Consider the following 18,193-nt stretch of genomic DNA (forward strand, 5'->3'; position numbering starts at 1 on the left):
GAGGGGGCGGTACTCCTTAGGCGCTGCCGCCGCGCAGGCGCAGCGCGGGGTTTCGTAGCCGAGGCGTCGCGAGCGGTACCTCAGGTCTGTCAGCTGAGCTAGGTACCCAGTTCTCCCGGGGCCCGGCGTCAGCTATGGCGGAGGCGATGGATCTGGGGAAAGACCCCAACGGGCCCACTCATTCCTCGACTCTGTTCGTGAGGGAAGATGGCAGCTCCATGTCGTTTTACGTGCGTCCCAGCCCGGCGAAACGCCGGCTGTCGACGCTCATCCTGCACGGCGGCGGTACCCTGTGCCGGGTGCAGGAGCCCGGGGCGGTGCTGCTGGCGCAGCCCGGGGAGGTGGCGGCCGAGGCCTCGGGCGACTTCATCTCCACGCAGTACGTTCTAGACTGCGTGGAGCGCAACGAGAGGCTCGAGTTGGAGGCCTATCGGCTGGGCCTGGCCCCGGCGGCCGACCAGGCACCAGAGACGAAGCCCGGGGCTCAGGCCGAGGGCGCCGCCGCGGAGGCCGAGGGGCAGCCGCTGACGGGGCGGATCGCCTTCACCGATGCGGACGACGTGGCCATCTTGACCTATGTGAAGGAAAACGCCCGTTCGACCAGCTCCGTCACGGGCAACGCCTTGTGGAAAGCGATGGAGAAAAGCTCGCTCACTCAGCACTCGTGGCAGTCCCTGAAGGACCGCTACTTGAAGCACCTGCGGGGCCAGGAGCATAAGTACTTGCTGGGGGACGCCCCGGTGAGCCCGTCCTCCCAGAAACTCAAGCGGAAAGCTGAGGAAGACCCGGAGGCTGCCGAAAGCGGGGGTGAGGCCTGGTGCGGGTCCCTCAGCCTAGACCTGTGCTGGTGGGGGCGGATCGTCCAGCCCCCTTTCGGTCTGGCGTCCATTTTGACGCCTTTGGTGTCTTCGTCCGGTCCCTCCCCCTGTGACATCCGGGTAAAATCGCACCATTTCCTAATCGCTTCAATTTCCTTTTCCAGTATCTAGGATATTGCCGTGGTTTGATACTCAAGTAAAAAGACTACTATATATATAGAAAATTCTCCCCTTCTACCCACCAGCTAGCTATCCAGTTTTTTTCCCCGGAGGCATCGGGGGAACCAGCTTCTTGGGTGTCTTTATCAGAGATATTTCAGAGTCGTCCTATTTTATTTTAACCAATCATTCATTTATTTATTGAACTACAGGCAATGTACAAGATTATGTTAGTTTCAGGTGTACAACATAGTGATTAGATATTTTTATACATTATGAAATAATCGTAAGTTTAGTAACCATCTGTCACCATACAAAGTTACATTATTGGCTATATTCCCTACGCCAGCGATTATCAGCTGTGTGCTGCAAGAGTTTGTAAAACATGCAAAACCTGACTCTCTTTTCCCTTAGATTATCAAATAAAAAAATGACAACAGCCAACACAGTAGCCCTCGGATGTTAAAGAATCAAACTTGTATTTTTTTTTTTGTAAGATCGTCAAGAAATATATTTTTGTGTGTGCTGTTGAATTCTAATAACTAGCTTGTGTGCCATGAGATGAGAAAGGTTGAAAATCGCTGCCCTGTGCTGTACATTACATCCCAGTGACTTATTTCATAACTGGAAGTTTGTACCTCTTAATCCCCCTTACCTACTTGGCCTGTCCCCCCAGTCCCCTCCTTTCTGGCAACCACCAGTTTAAAGAAATATTTCTCCTGTGATCAGGTAGATTCAGTATAAGCCATTTTAAAGGCAAGCCAGATCAGTTTATTTGCCTGTTTTGGCTTAATTGAATGTGTATCCATCCACATAAGACGGTTCTGGGCAATTGGATGTCACCTTCTGGTCTCATGGGTGAAGTGAGTTTTTAAGGCAGTTGAATATTGAAATTCTGGCATGGTTAGTATTCAGTGCAAAGCCTTTAAGTTGCTTCACTTTTTACATAATATTGACAACTTAGATTGACAGACCCTTTTATTTAAAGGGGCATGCTTTCCCCCTACTTCCCTTCTCTTATGTGACTATTCCTTATAACAGTTGAAGTCTGGGGAGTTAAAATCTATTTCTCCTGTTCAGTATGCTTAGTAGGAATTTTGTTTTTGGTAAAAGTGACATTTCAGATTTATTCATTCAACAGATATTTGAGTGCCAGACACTGTTATCCTGCTGGGATGTAACAATAAGTAAAAGTCCCTGTGGTCTTGGAGCTTAACATGCTAGCTGGGAAGTGGTAAGTGCTATAGAGAAAAATCAGGGTAAAGGTTGGGGAGGAGGTTGTTTTCTATAGGGTGATAGTGAAGGTCAATGATAAGTTGATATTTGAGCAGAGACCAAAGGAAATGAAAGAGTAAGCCAGGTGGTTATCTGAGGAAGTGTTCCAGATAGAGGGATTAAGTGTAAAGGCTCTGAGGTGGAAATATATTCTTGGAGCAACAAAGAGATCACTGTAGCTGGAATGGAGTAAGCAAGAGGGAGAATTCTAGCCCTGGTTGGTTTTGCTCATTGGTCAGAGCATCAGTCCGTGGACTGAAGGGTCCAGGGTTTGATTTCGGCCAAGGGCATGTATCTCGGTTTCAGGCCCGATCCCCTGCCCTGGTCTCAAGTGCGGGAGGCAACCAATTGATGTGTCTCTCTCACACTAATGTTTCTCTGTCTCTCCCTTTCCACTCTCTCTGAAAAGCAATGGAAAAAGTATCCTCAGGTGGGGATTTTTAAAAAAGGCGGAAGGGGAAAATTCTAGGACAGAGGACAGGGCTAGGTGTATGGGTGAAGTAAATCACGTAGGACCTTGCTTTTAAATCAGTGGTGTTGGAATTACTGGCAAGCCATTTGCCTGCGACTTGGGACAAAATTAGGCTGATTCACCCAACTCAAAGTAGTAGTTTGATGATCAGATATTAAATGTAAAAATTAAAATCCTAAAATGACTAAGAGAAAATATGAATATACTTTTTAATATTAGCATGGTGATAATCCTGAAGCCAAGAAGACTGAGAAAAGGTTTTCTATATTTGATTACTTAAAAGCTTCTCATGATAGAGTCAGGGCAAACTGGAAAAATATTCTGAATAAATTGCAACAGCATTAGTTTCCTTAATATCCAAGGAGCTGGCAGAAGTTAGTAACTAAAAGGAAAATGAGTAGAAAAATGAGCAAAGGAAATGGAATAAGACGTTTCCAGAAAAGGAAATGCTAATAAACGAATGCAGAAATATTATTAAATAAATAAAAGTAAACTAGACCCTGAACAGAGGACCAAATAAGCCATGCTTGGACTTCTGACCCATGGAAGCTGTGAAATAATAAATGTGTGTATGTTTAAAGTAAACCATAGCAAGGAAATGTCATTTTATCTATTAAATTGGCAAAAATTAACAAAATGAGTAATGTCCAAAGTTAATGAGGGTATATGAAAACAAGTACACTCCTACATTGTCAATAAAAGGAAATTGGTACAATTCCTTTGGAGAGCATTTTGAAAACATCTAACATTGTTTAAATTGCTTGTACTTTTAACCGTGGCAATATTGCTTCTAGGAATTGATCCTACAGATGTACTCAGTACTGAAGGGTACATCGTGAAAAGTAAGTCTCCCTGTTAAATACCCCTGGTTCCACTCCCAGAGGTAACCACTACTACTGTCCTTGTTATGTGTCCTTTTTGTTCATGATAATACTAGTGTACTAGAATTCAGTTCTGCAGTTTGCTTGTTTGAACTTAATGATAGACCTTGAAGTCTTTGTGTCTGTGAGTTGCTTCGACTCATTCTTTACTTATTGATTGCATTGTATTTCATTATGTGAATGAACCATAATTTGTTCATTTTATTATAGAAAATTTCAAACATTTACAAAAGTAGAATAGTATAATAAACTACATTGCATATACCCATTGCCCAGCTTCACCTGATTATAGTTCATGGTCAGTTTTTTTACATCTATTCCTTTAAATCCAGACTTTTGGGATTTTTATTTGTTATTCTAGTCCTCACCCAAGGACATGCTAAGGGAGAGAGAAAGATAAACATTTATCTGTTGGCGTTGCCTTTTGTACCCTCCCCGACTAGGGATCAAGTCCTGTCATCTTAGGGCAGCTGGCATCCGGCGACTATATAAAGTCTTGGCTCAACTCTGAAGGACCTTTGTAGCTTCAGCTGAGGACTGGTTGGCACTCTTTCACAGCTTAACTTTTCCCTGCCCTTCCTGCTTTCTTCTTTTCAATGGGGGTTTTCTTAGGAATGCTCTCTAATAAACACCTAACATAGTAACCTTTATCTCAGGATCTGCTTCCCAGAGAACCCAGTTTATTCCACAGTTTTGTTAATTTGCAAAGTCCATTAATATAAGGCAAAAAATGAATTAAGCTTGAAGAGTATTTTTATTGAACCTAGGAAAATTACCACCTTTTGGACAGCACAACTTTTTAGAAGCAAAAGTAGAAATTATTGAGCATGCATGTCTTATGTTTCTCTTCTCCTTCTGATAAAAAACCGATGTCTTCCTTCTAATGGAAAAAAAAGTACAGGCTCACTTTTGGCCCAGAGCTCACACAGCATGGGCTGTATTTTTGTTTTCTGTAAAAGAGGCTCATTCTAATCTAGCGCTGTTCTTCTCTGTAATAGAACCACAGAATAAGAGAACTCCTGACTTGCCTGAAGGAGAAGAGGAGGAAGAAGAGGAAGAAGAAGAGTTTGTAAAGGAAGAGAGCAAGGAGAATGAAGAAGCAGTCAAAAAGATGCTTATGGAAGCCACCCGGGAGTTTGAGGAGGTTGTGGTATGTTAACTAGACGTAACTCATTTTTTCTGTACCTCCATTCTTCTCCTTTGAAATTGGTCATCAAATCTACCCTTTTCATACACCCAACTCCCAGAAAGGTGAGAGAGAAGTTCAAGGTGGAAGAGGAAAATGGAGAGTGGAGGTTCCAGGCATGTAACTTTTGCTTTTTTGACAGGAAAGCTTGAGAGGGAGAGGTAGAAAAGTTGGGGAGAATTATTTTTAATCACTATAAAGCATCGCATTTTTAGTACTCTGATATTAGTATGTTTATGTTTTTCAAAGTTAACATCTTATAAAAATGTTTTTATGCTTCTCAGGAACATAAATGTAATTTTTAAAATAGTTTAACTTTTTAACCAAGCAAGTTTAGGTTTTTGTGTATTTAGAGTTTTTTGGGATGTTTTTAGCTCTCCCGTATTCAGTCTAGCTTCTACTACTTAGTTGGAATCCCATATTTAATCATCATTATAGTGTAATTTCTGATGTTCTATTGGGATACCATAGTTAATTATACACACACACACACGCATATACCACCTATATACACTTCCTTATCCTGTCATGTATGTACATATATACATACAAAGATATATATACATACACACACATTTTCAAGACAAATAAAGGAGGGAAGTCCAGTGTGACTAGAGTGAAAAGGAAAAGGTGGTGGTAGTTGGGAGAGACCAGATGTTGCAAGAGTATTTGTAACTGGGTAATTAGACTGATTTGTTTTATCACTTTTTCTAGGTGGAGGAAAGCCCTGATTTTGAAATACATATAACAATGTGTGATGATGATCCACCCACACCTGAGGAAGACTCAGAAACACAGCCTGATGAGGAGGAAGAAGAAGAAAAAGTTTCTCCACCAGAGGTGGGAGCTGCCATTAAGATCATCCGGCAGTTAATGGAAAAGTTTAACTTGGATCTGTCAACAGTTACACAGGCCTTCCTAAAAAATAGTGGTGAGCTGGAGGCTACTACCTCCTTTTTAGAGTCTGGTCAGAGGGCTGATGGGTATCCCATTTGGTCCCGACAGGATGACTTAGATTTGCAAAAAGGTGATGAGGATGCCCGAGATACATTGGTCAAAAAATTTGGTGCTCAGAATGTAGCTCGAAGAATTGAATTCCGAAAGAAATAATTGACAGGATAATGAGAAAAGAAAAAAGGTGTGGCAGATGAGGTGGTAAAAAAAAAAAATGTTGTGACCATTGAACTTTAGAGATTCTCATATTGCAACTGACACTTGTCTCCTGACCAATGCTGTCATTGTTATGTGAGTCCTAGATTTTGTAGCCACGTGGAGTTGTGTAGGAGGGTAAAAGTAAAAGATATTGGATATACTTAGAGCTGTCCCTGCAGTATGAGTGTGTTTCTTGAAGGAAAATATAAACCAGAGAAAGGTTGGTTCTACATAGTAATCTTGGAACCTGTCAGGAGCTAGTGACCAAGTCAAAGGAGGAAAATTAGGAGACAGGTCTTTTCAGGCAATGTGAGTAAAGAGCCTCCTATCTTTTGGCAGAAGCTCCTCTAGATTGTAATAGATTCCAAGTCAAGAATCTAGAAATACGGAAAGATTTCATTGCAAAGCCTTGAACATGGACTAACCCAAACCCTTTCATCCCCCAGTGAGCTCTGATTTCTAAACTGCTTTTAAAACCCCATGTTTTCTTTGCTAACTTAATATTTGGGGACCGTGCTCCTTGGCTGTTCTTTTCTTTGAGTCCTTGTCAGTCAAGTATCTAGTGTGTGTTTCTTTACCTACCATCCAGTTTTGTTTAAAATACCCACAAACCCTCAAGAGTCTCAAGAATAGTCTCTGTTACTAGTAATAATGTGTTTCTATTTATTGAGGATAGTTTTGTGCTAAGGGTGTGTTAGATTTAAAAATTAGTGAATTAATTCCTCTTTGTTGTGTTGCTTTTGTTATTGAAAATAAATGGAACTTTGTATTCGAGTCTCCAACAAGTGTTTGATTGTATTCACAAAAACTTTTAGGTATAAAAACCATAAAGTAACTGACATTTTTGCTTGTTATTAATTAGATAAATAATAAAGCACTTCCATTTTAGAACTATTAGGCCATTAGAAAAATACTAGTTCTTCTGAATGGAGCAAAGAGAAGGTCTGTGTCACAGACTATGAAAGATGGCAAAATAAGGTGAACTGCTGAGAGCCAAAGGGGAGAGAAGCCAAGATGGAACAATCAGGAACCATCATATGTGTAACAGGAGGTGTCAGTGTCCCACCTGTATCCCCTAGGCAGTCAGCATTCCTCCACATGCCACCAACAGGAGTTCTGCAAGCACCTGCTTGAGGCTTTCTGCCTGCTTGAAGTGCTATGGGGTGGCTTTCGGCTAGTGGAGTGTGGAAATTCGAGGTGGTGTACCCAGCTTGCTGATCAAAGAAATAGCACAACTGAATACATTTTTGAGAATTACTCCATGAATGGGATAATGGTTTTCATGCCATCTTTCAGAGGTCCCCAGTAGAAATAAACATAGTTTCCCACTGTGGTAATTGGTTTATGAATGTACCCTGCATAGGCTTCTTTCTCATGTTTCACATCCACACTTCCCTACTAGTGCATCCTCAAAGCACACACATTCTTCTTGAGTCAGCTTTGGGAGGACTCAGCCTAAATCAAAGTGCTTAACCTTTCCCTGTTCCTTAATATGATGGAAGGTAAACCACTCCCAGTAATAATTGTAGCTCCCTACAATTGGTAATTATTAAATGGGGATTGGGAAGGGTTGGGTGGTGAGCATTTGATGTTATCTAGGATGTCTATACCTTTAGTAAAGCTACCACAGTCTATTTGCTTTACTGGACTAGAAATTCCGGTTTTGTCAAAGCAGGCACAAAAGGGGGTCTGGTTTATTATACCCAGACTCCCAAAAGACATGTTTAATCCAAACACACACCAACTTACATTGCTCCTAATAAGCCACTAGCTTTTAAAATATCTAGTTTTATTATTTCTCTGGTCATTTCGTCTTTTAGGCTGGGAGATATAGGTAGGGAAACAAATTATGAGAAGTATTTTTGGGAACACAGATCTAAGCAAGGAAACAGTTGGATCTTAATGGTTAATGGCATTGAGCTATGGTTGCATTGACTCTAAAGATCAACTGTTCAAGTCCTGAAGGTGGGATGCCTCTTCCATAAGCTGTCAGATTCTTGTCCTTTGGTTTTCTTTTCTCAACTTCATGAATCTGGCTCTGCTTTTCTGTTTGCGCTCTGGGATACATTATTTCTTACTCATTGTAGCTCTTGACTGCTGGGCCTTCCTCACTTCCTCCCCCACCAACCCACCACCTGACCCCATATTTCAACTTTTGAAAATTTCTAGGCCTAAAGTAACTTGTACAACTTAATTAGTGGCATAAACATTTCCTTTTTGTCTCATTTTTCCCTGCAGCAATGAGTTTTGCTCTTGGGATTGTTTTCCATTCCTTTTAAGCAGTGGCAGTTGAGTTTTAAAACTAAGCTGTTTGCTGCTTGAACTGTTCTGGTCTCTTATTTTTCGTCTAATGCTATTTGCTGGATCATATGCCCACCTGCCTATATGAATAAGGTGTATTTAGTTGCATGTAAGAGAAAACATGACCCAAAGACTTTGAACAATAAGGGGATTTATATCTTGTATATATAACAAGAAGTTCTGAGGTAGAGTGGCTTCGGGGTTCCATTTTTCTCTACTTTGCCCTTCTTAGCTTATCCCATGGGCTGCTCCCATTGTGGTTGAAAGGTGGCTGCTACAGTTCCAACAGCAAAAGGGAGGATTTCCTTCAGGTATCTTCCAGTGTTGGTCTGCAGCCTTTCCCAGAAGCCCCTCCTAGACTTCCCATTGGCCAGAATTATGGCACATGCCCCTTCCTAACTCCTAAGTGAAGTTGACTTGATGGATGTAGATTAATCAAGGTCTGTCGTCCTTGGGCTGCTGATTGTGTAACCTTGCTTGGGAATTTGGCCTGAAGGGAGGGCAAATACCCAAACAAAAATCAGGTGGTTAGGGTTTTTAATTTGCTTCCTGAGCACGTTTTCTTATAGCAGATGCAGCGTGTGCTTCTCTATCAATAATAACCATCACCTTGAAACTCACTGCATATATCTTGGTCTTTTCCTTTTAGGTTCTGCAGCTTCCAGTATTTTAGTTGTGTCTGTCAACAAGAAGGGCTTCCCCCTGTTCTTTCTTTTGAATTTTCTATCTGCAGCTTTCAGTTTTGATAATTTACTGTCACTGGGATCTTTCTAGGGAATATGTCAGGCTGTTTTGTGAGTTCATTACTTGCCACCTGGAGCTGCCTCAGACATGAGGTCATAGTTTGTGTAAAAGATTTGAAGAGCTCATCTGGGCTCTGCAGAGCAGCTTGCTGATGATGACTGTTGTGTCTGATGGTTTATCTATTTAATTGATAGCAAAATTAAGTAATCAGATTGTTTTCTAACATTTTTAAAGTGGACAGTGGAAACTTTTTTAAAAAAAAGTTTTTATTGATTTCAAAGAGAGGGAGAGGGAGAGATAGAAACATTAATGATGAGAGAGAGACATTGACTGGCTACCTCCTGCATGGCCCCCTACTGGGGATTGAGCCTGAAACCCAGGCTTGTGCCCTGACTGGGAATTGAACCGTGACCTCCAGGTTCATGGGTTGACACTAAATCACTGGGCCTCACCGGCCAGGCAAACTTTTTGAAAACAGTTTCTTGGCCCTGGCTGGGTAGCTTAGTTGGTTAGTGTCGTCCCCATATGCCAAGGTTGCAGGTTCGGTCCCCAGTCAGGGCACATACAAGAATCAACCAATGAGTGCATAAATAAGTGGACCAACAAAAATTGGTGTTTCTCTCTCTTACTCTCTCAAAAAAAAAAAAATCCCCAAACTTTTTTATAGATGACAAAGTAGTTAAACAAGGCCATTAGACTGGGTGGCTTTAGTACCCTCTTAAGCAAACCAAAACCTAAGCCAGAGCCAATGCACTTGAATCTAAGAAGATGAAATTCAAGAAAAAATTTGGAGCCCTGACCAGTGTGGCTAGGTTGGGCTCCCTCCCATGCATCGAAAGGTTGCTGGTTCTATTCCTGGTCAGGGCATGTGCCTGGGTTGCAGGCTTAATCCCTGGTAGGGGGCATGCAGGAGGCAGCTGATTGATGTTTCCCTCTCACATCAATGTTTCCCTTTCACATCGATGTTTCTCTCCCTCTCCCTTCCTCTCTAAAAATCAGTAAAAATCTTAAAAAAAAAAAAAAAGAGCCCAGCTGGTGTGGTTCAGTGGTTGAACATCAACCTATGAACCAAGAGGCCCTCAGTTTGATTCCCAGTCAGGGGTTGCGGGCTCAATCCCCAATGGGAGGGTGCAGAAGCCAGCCAATCAGTGTTTCTTATTGATGTTTCTATCTCTAACTCTCTCCCTTCCTCTCTCTCTAAAATAAAATATATATGAAATAAAATTGTACAAAAAAAGCCTAGCCGGTTTTTCTCAGTGGTTAGAGTGTTGGCCCATGGACTGAAGGGTCCTGGGTTCGATTACAGCTAAGGGTACTTACCTCAGTTGCAGGCTCGATCCCCGGCCCCAGTCAGGGCATGTGTAGGAGGCAACCAATCAATGTGTCTCTTTCTCCCTTCCACTCTCTGAAAAGCAATGGAAAAAATATTCCTGGGTGAGGATTAAAAAATGAAGAAATTTGGATGCACCAACAGGCACACCAGGGACGTGCACACAGAGGAAAGATCATTTAAGGACATGAGGAGAAGATGGCCATCATCATAGCAAACAGAGAGGCCTCAGAAGAAACCAAGCCTGTATACACTTTGAGCTTGGAAGTCCATTCTCGAGAAGTGTGAGAAAATAAATTTGTCATTTAAGCCGCCCTATCTGCACAGTATCAAATCTTAACACTTATATCTTAATAATTATATCAGGTCCCTTTTTTAGTAGATTTGTGCCACTAATATGTGTCTATGTACATATGCTTGTGAGTTTTAATTACCTAGGTGATAAAGAAAGTACAGCTAACACTAGGAAAAATAACTTCTGAGTGTAATTTGAACATAAACATTGATGTTGGAATATTCTGGCACTTGTGCTTTAGTGTATAAACACCTAGGAAAACTTGCACACAATGCACCAGTAAGGATGTCTAGCTCACAACTGTGTGTATTAATGCAAAACTGGTATATTTGTAGAACTACATGTGTGTATACTGAACCTGTTCTGATACTTTCTCATGGAAAGTAAACAAAGCAATAAGACAAAACAATGCAAATTGATAAGTGAACAAAAAAGTAATATTTTTCTTTTTTAAAACAAATTTTTATTACACAAACGTCACATAATTGGATATTTCTTTAGTGATTTTCTTAAGCATCAGCTAGCCTTTTCTTTAGTCATTTCCTTCAAGTGACTTCTCGAAGTTATAGGTGAAGAGCATTGCCTTGAGCTTACAGTTCTCATTAATAATGGTAAGTGAGCTTTGTATCACGTGAAGCCTGAAAATCTTCATTAAGGCACAACTGGGATCCCGCAGTGTCCTTGTCCTGTGGATCAGGACTCAGAAAAGTTTGTACCTTTTCCTGAAAATTTGGGGATTGCAGGAGTTGACCTAAAGGCTTGAGGTTTCTACATATTGTTGATGCAGCAGACTGAGGGAATGAGATGGTTCTGCAGCTGACCTGTGTGATGTGTGGCTTAGGGTGTCCCTTCTCGAGGGTCCCATTTTGCAATCAGAGCCTGGCAGCACTCATCCCACCATTGTATACTGTAAGATATGTCCATCTGATCCAGATCCTGTGATTGGTGCTTTTTGTGCTCAGGATGAGGCAGAGAATAGTCCTTCAAATGTAGTATTCCTGTGGAAGTCTGTTCTTTGTGATTCTGGCATTTTTCTTCGTTTTGGGTCCAGAAAGGAGAGTGAGTATCGGAGAGGTCCCCTTCTGGAGTCAGCAGTATCGGCAGGTAGTTTGTAAGTGTCTGGGTAGGAGAGTTCTCTCCTCCCTGCCCAGCCTGCATGGGCTGCCCCATCATGACACTTGGTCCTTGGCTGACACAAGGGACAAAGGACACATGGGATAGGAGTAGAGCAGGTAGAGATGTTTGGTTATTGCTGAAAGAATTGGAGGAAGGAAAATGATGGGACCTGCCTGGGAGAGTGAACAAGTTGATTTGGTGCTGCTGAGCTGTCAGATCTGGTGTCCCATTTGGGCTTTCCACCAAGGAATTCACAGGCTTACTTCTATTCTGCCTTGGGTATGGAGATCTTCGGTTCTAAAACCACAAGTATGCAAGGAAAAGGGGAGACACAGACATCATAAGACAAGCAATTCTGGCACTGTTTCTCATACTGTGTAAAGCAAAGGGAGTATTAACATAGGCCCTAATATCAGGATGGTTTTACACACACACACACACACACACACACACACACTACATATGTGAAATGTGTTCAGTATGTATGTTTGTGAATGTGTGTATGCATGTGTGTGTGTGTGTGTTTGTATACACAAACATACAAACACATAAATTGAGGTCATAACACACTCGGCAATAGATGAATTGAAACTGGCTGAAAAGGCATAGAGTCCTCCCTTTAGTTATAACAATGGAGGAACAAACAAGTTCTTTTGACCAGGTTGACATTTTTGTCCGCTTTGCTGATGTGTGCATAAGGATACATATCTTGTATACACCTGTATAAATCTGAACAAAGGTTAGTAAGTTTTTGAAGGTTTCTATGCTGATAAACCTATGAATGTGCTTCCTAGTATGAGCATTTAACATACGCTAAACCACTGTCCCTATAACTTAGGTAGAAGTAACTCAAGGGGGGCAATTCTGTACCCCATCTGGAAGACATTTGGCTAAGTCTAAAGACATTTTGGGGGGTGTCACAAATGGTAGGAAGTAGGCAGGGTATCTAGTTGGTAGAGGCCAGGAATGCTGAAAAATATTCTATTAGGCAGAGGACAGCCCATTACAAGAAAGAATTCTCTGACCCAACGTGACAACAGTGCCAAGGTATAGAAAACCTGACAGAGTGTACACAAGGTAGGTATTAACTTTCACATTTCCCCACCTTTTTGCTGCTGGTGATTTTCAATGGACACACCACTGACAATTTGATGTGAAAATTCTTCCTTTTATAAGAATCTGACTTACAATGCCCAGGTCTTTACCATCCCATACCTTTGACCCTTGATGACTGATAATTCAAGATAGGGCAACCCTTTTCCAGCAACCTTTGAGGGGGCAATATTATAGGAGATATTTGGTGCCACAGACAAAGAACTTACTTGAATTGACTCCTGAATGTCTGCCTGTTTAGACAGCATTTTCCTGGTTGCAACACCAGGGAAGAGGTTTTTCTCAAAGGCTTGAATGAAGATGTTTGATTGAGATTTTGTGATGGATGTCTGGTCTTGACTGGCTTTTTTTGCTAAGTATTCTACAGGATAACACAAGAACAAAGGGCAGCTTTTAGGACAGTTTTCACATCTGAACTGGAAACTCAAAGTTGAGAAGAAAAGGCTGACCATGCTTACTCTCTCTGAATCCCCCTGAGGGGACACCAGGCTTAGAGCAGCAGGGCCAAAAGGCCCAGACACTTGCCAGCTAAGAACTTGCCTGTCCCAGCCAACTGTGGGACCATGCTTATATTTTTGACACTAGAGTGCCTACAACAAGCTGTAACTAGGTTCTAAAATACGGACTTTTGGGGGAGATTTTGGACACAACATGCAGAATAGTTTTTACTCTCAGTGGGACCCACTGAAGAGATGCATTTGCATCTGTGTGTTCTTACCTTGAGTCCAAGGCTGCTGCTGCTGCTGTTGTTCCTGGGTTTGATCTCTTCTTAAGTACCATTCAGATCCCAATTTTCTCTGTTTTCTTCTGTGGTTTTTATACCAAATCTAAGTGGGAGAAGACATGAAAATCATGTAACTCAGTCTATGTCATTGCAAATATCAGTGCAATTTAATAAAACTGATTGATCAACTGCCATTGGGATAATATCCATGAGGAAAAGGTGATGTATTGTCCTAAGGATGATGTAACTATTACCATACAATTCAGGACAGCACACAATCTGCTCTCAGCTCAAGTTAGCATTTCTTTTACAGTCATCCTCATGATATTCTAAGTAAATCTCCCTGATTTAAGAGACACTGTTAGTTCTCTCAAAGGAAATCAGTATTTCTTTCCCCCAATCTTTCTCTCTCTCTCTCTCTCACAGCAGGTCTTCAATGTTTAAATGCCTTCGTGGCCCCTGTCATCTCTTCATAAGAAATACCATTTCATAATACACAATATATATGGACATGATCTTGGAAAATAACTTCTTTAACTGGGGAGTAGAATTAGCTACACTCAGGAGCTAGACTAACGTCCACATTTCCTCTTACTTGTTTTATCCCATCGTCAGCAATAGATTAGGAAACTCCTAGAGACCCTGTATACCTTATTGTGGAATTACTGTCACTAACATACACAGGTGAACTCTTTGCTTGTTTCCTCATTACTGGAGTCACAATTGCAGTGTACTTTCTAATTATGGCTGAATTTTTTTTAATAATTAGATAATTAGTGATAAGAGTTACACTATTAATGATGACCAATACTCAAGAAACCACTCTTATATCCCAGGCATTGCGCTAAAAGGTTATATCCGTTCTCTAAATTAATTAATCAAAATCTTTTTACATAAGTTTTAAGCACAAGTGGAAACTAGAAACTAATGAATAAATTAGTGAACACTCATCCTACATTGTTTCCTGGACTTGCCATCTTCCACATCAGTTCAAATGGGCCCAATATCTGTCATTCAACTAATCACCAGATACTCCCATAGGATGAGATTTGAGTAAACTCCATCCCCCATACCCAGAACAAATGCATGAAGAGTAAAGAAAAATTTCTTTTTCCCAGCATCTCATCAGACTGAGGACCTTATAGCCAAATCTGAACTCATTATTTTCCTCTAAAAGCACATTTTCATTGTCTTCATTGCTTTAAATACTGTTTTGCCTGGTATAATTGTATTGTTTACAGCTATCTTCTTGCTGACTGAAGAAATCCAACTTAGTTTCAGTTTTACATAGTAGTTCTATTCAAAATAATACAATATGGGATTTTACTTCATACACTCCTGTTTATGAATCACATTTAAGATAGTAATTTAAAAAGAGAAAAACCTAGTCTGAAAATTGGGAGCTTACATGAGTTCTTGCCCCACAGTTTCCTCAAAATTACATATTAATAATTATTCTGCAGTATATATTCCAATGCTTAATGAATATCATATCATTTTCATAGTGATCTAATTTCCTATATTCGCTAAAATTGATTTAAGTATCTCCTATGGGAGAGCCTGAATCAGTATATTCTATCTTCCCTAAACCAAGGACACTTAAGAGTAAATGGTTTGCACTTTTCCTCCCCAACTAGAGGGTAAACAGATCACCCTACTCAGGGAGACAGATAACAGAAATACAATTAAGTGCCATTTGTCAACTATACCCAGACAAATTAAGAGAATAAATCTCATTTTGGTACACCCGCATAAAGCTGATGAATATTCTATTGATCTGCCCCTAAGACTTCCCCTAAATGCCCAGCCTTTAAAACCCCTGAAAATGAAGGTCTCAGCATGCTCTCCCTCCAGGGAGCACACCCCTGCTACCCCTTCTCCTTCTCCATCCCCCACATGCATGTACACCCTAACCTCTAAGGTACCCCATGAGACTTGCAACCAGGGGAGCAATGGGCAGTGGCAGCTTGTCCCGGTCTAACCCCCTGAACCTGTCTCCAGGCTCCCTTTTCCCCCTTTTCTCTGACTTCTCAAGTGAGCCAAAGCATCCCAGCCTAGGCTCTCATGTTGCTGCTTCTGTGCCCTTCCTCATTTCATTGTCCTAAGTATATTTTTGCTGTGGTCAATAAATTCTTGCTTTCTTTTCTACACTGTCTCTTGATTAAAATCTTTCCCTCAAGAAGACAAGAATTGAGGTCTTTTGTCTTGCTAGTAATATCTCCTCCATCAGTGAATATACCCAACCAATATTTCCCCCACTGGTAAAAGATATAAACAGAGTTCTTGTCCCTTTTAGTTTGTTTTTGATGTTATATAACAGGAAAAACCTTCTGGGCAATATACCTGACATAAGGGAATTGCCTGATGGTGCTGAGCCCAGCTTTTCTCTTTACCTTGACTTGGACATAATGAAACAGAAACCTAATGCTTACCCGAATGTTACGCTCCGGAATGCCAATTTCCTTGGACAACTGTTTCCTAGTAGCTGTATCAGGGTAAGGGTTTTGTTCAAACTGTTTTTGAAGGATATACTTTTGACTCTGGTTATAAACAGTCCTGCTTTTCCAGGTTTCCTTCTGTAGTTTGCCTGATGAAGAGAAAATGGGGAGAGGAGTATGAAGGAAGGGTTTATGGATTAAAAACTGTGTGCGCATACGTCTTACGTTTATTTCAGGTTGAAAGCCTGTAGTTCCAATGATTACAGGGGAACCTCTGTTCTGGAACATTTTAATTCGTTCTGGAAGGCTATTCGAGAAGCGATTTGGTGGAAAACCGAATCACCCTTTCCCATTAGAAATAATGCAAATTGAAATAATACGTTCTAGACCTCTAAATGATTCCATTTTAACCTTTCTTATATACAGTACATATCTAATGTACTGTTTAATCTATAAACAAACACTTCTTTTCTTAAATTTATTGGATCACCCTCTACTATTCTCAAACGAAGCACTTTCAGCACTCGTGGGGGGGGGTACAGCATCTTCACTTTTTCACATATTGCTTCTGAAATGCTGCCACCTGCTAACTGCTTTTGGTTTATCCAAATCAACCGGTTTTCTCTCTCTTCTATTGCCTGTGATCATTGTTTTGTGAGCACTTTCACCCCTTAGCATTATCAGCACACTTGATGGCCTCTTTATGTTTTAAAATTGTGCTAATCATCCATTTCATCAGCAACAAAAGCAAAAGAACCACGAAAATATTCACAGCACAATTTCCTGAGATTTGAACAACAGGGGGGTTAGCAGTAAAATGACTCACATTCTCTCCTTTGTTTGTGGCTTAAGAGGTGCTTTTTGTCATGCTGATGTATCAGCATGAAAGGGTTGTCAGGTCTAGAACTGAAGTTTTGTTAGAAAAATGAGACATTTTTCTTTGTTGAAGAACTTGGTCAAGAACTGAATTGTTAGAGAGATGGGAGACATTCGAGAACGGAGGTTTGACCGTATTCTATGTTTTTACTTTAGGGATCCAGCTACAGTCATGCTAAATTGGAGACATATAATTTGTATTTATATATACAATAGTAAAAAATTGACAGCCTATGATCTGAGTTACCAAAGGAAAAAGTTATGGAAAATCCACAAAATTACATGCAAAGAGAATAGCAAGCAGTAGGAGCTCGGAAAACTAATGGAAATAAATGATACAAGTAGCACATGGAAAAAAATAATAGGATAAAAAAAATACTCAAAAACTGGTACTTTGTGATAAAAGTACATTTTAGGAGAATTAAATATAAAATATTTAGGTATCCTATATATATATATTTTTCTTCATTTAAAGTGTCAACTTTAAAACTTTTGACAATCCACATATGGGACTCATGGCTATCTCTTATGTCAGGTATATTGCCCAGAAGGTTTTTTCTTTTGTATAACATCTTAAATTTGAGATTCCAAGTCTCCATCTTTAAAGCACCCATCAATCCCCTGACACAGTGTATCACTGTAAAACACCCCTAGCTCCAACAATCTATTTCTCTAATCGGTGACTGTGACTTTAACCTTAAAAGACTCTGGAAAATAAACAACTCATGTGGAATTATCAAAGAAGAGAGCAAAAAGCAGATGGCAACTTACCACTTGCAGTGCTGTTCAAACCCATCTTGGGAAAAGGTGCCTGGATCCTGCAGAGAGAAGTAGGCAACAGAGCAGCTCTCCAAGACACAGGGCTTATCAACGCCCAGGGTGACCCACCTGCCTCTTAAATAGCCTCCAATTTAATCCCTTAATTAAGTACTTAACATATTTTTTAAATTGGTTTCAGAGAGAGGAAGGGAGGGGGAGAGAGAGATAGAAACATCAATGATGAGTCGTTGATCGACTGCCTCCTGCCTCCTGCACGCCCCCTACTGGGGATGGAGCCCGAAACCCGGACACGTGCCCTGACCAGGAGTCAAACCATGATCTCCTGGTTCAACCACTAAGCCACATCAACCAGGCAAATATTTAACACATTTAGAAAGAAATTTGAAGTGATCAGATTAAGAGGCAGTACAGATTCTACCAGGCTATTTTATATCTATTATCTCTCCAAATATGACTTAGAATCTGTGCTCTCTAGTTTACATGTATGCATATATAAACATTTTTTTTCTAGGTTTTAGAACTCTTGCTTCTTA

At 40.8% G+C, this 18,193-nt stretch overlaps 2 protein-coding genes across 2 annotated transcripts; one reads left to right on the forward strand and one right to left on the reverse strand.

Moving 5' to 3' along the window:
- Positions 1 to 5: 5 nt before the first annotated feature.
- Positions 6 to 6,712, forward strand: TERF2IP (TERF2 interacting protein). The gene is made up of 3 exons (XM_081117873.1): positions 6 to 807; positions 4,604 to 4,755; positions 5,506 to 6,712. Exons 1-3 carry the CDS (start codon positions 135 to 137, stop codon positions 5,899 to 5,901), a joined length of 1,221 nt encoding a protein of 406 aa, XP_080973999.1. The 5' UTR covers positions 6 to 134; the 3' UTR covers positions 5,902 to 6,712.
- A 4,738-nt stretch (positions 6,713 to 11,450) lies between these two features.
- DUXB (double homeobox B) lies at positions 11,451 to 17,676 on the reverse strand (the record flags this gene model as incomplete). The annotated part of the gene is made up of 6 exons (XM_081119066.1): positions 11,451 to 11,802; positions 12,945 to 12,997; positions 13,052 to 13,203; positions 13,561 to 13,669; positions 15,999 to 16,153; positions 17,652 to 17,676. 6 exons carry the CDS (start codon positions 17,674 to 17,676, stop codon positions 11,451 to 11,453), a joined length of 846 nt encoding a protein of 281 aa, XP_080975192.1.
- Positions 17,677 to 18,193: the final 517 nt, after the last annotated feature.

This window comes from Miniopterus schreibersii, assembly GCF_964146895.1.
Source record: "Miniopterus schreibersii genome assembly, chromosome: 18".
Taxonomy (NCBI): Eukaryota; Metazoa; Chordata; class Mammalia; order Chiroptera; family Miniopteridae; genus Miniopterus; species Miniopterus schreibersii.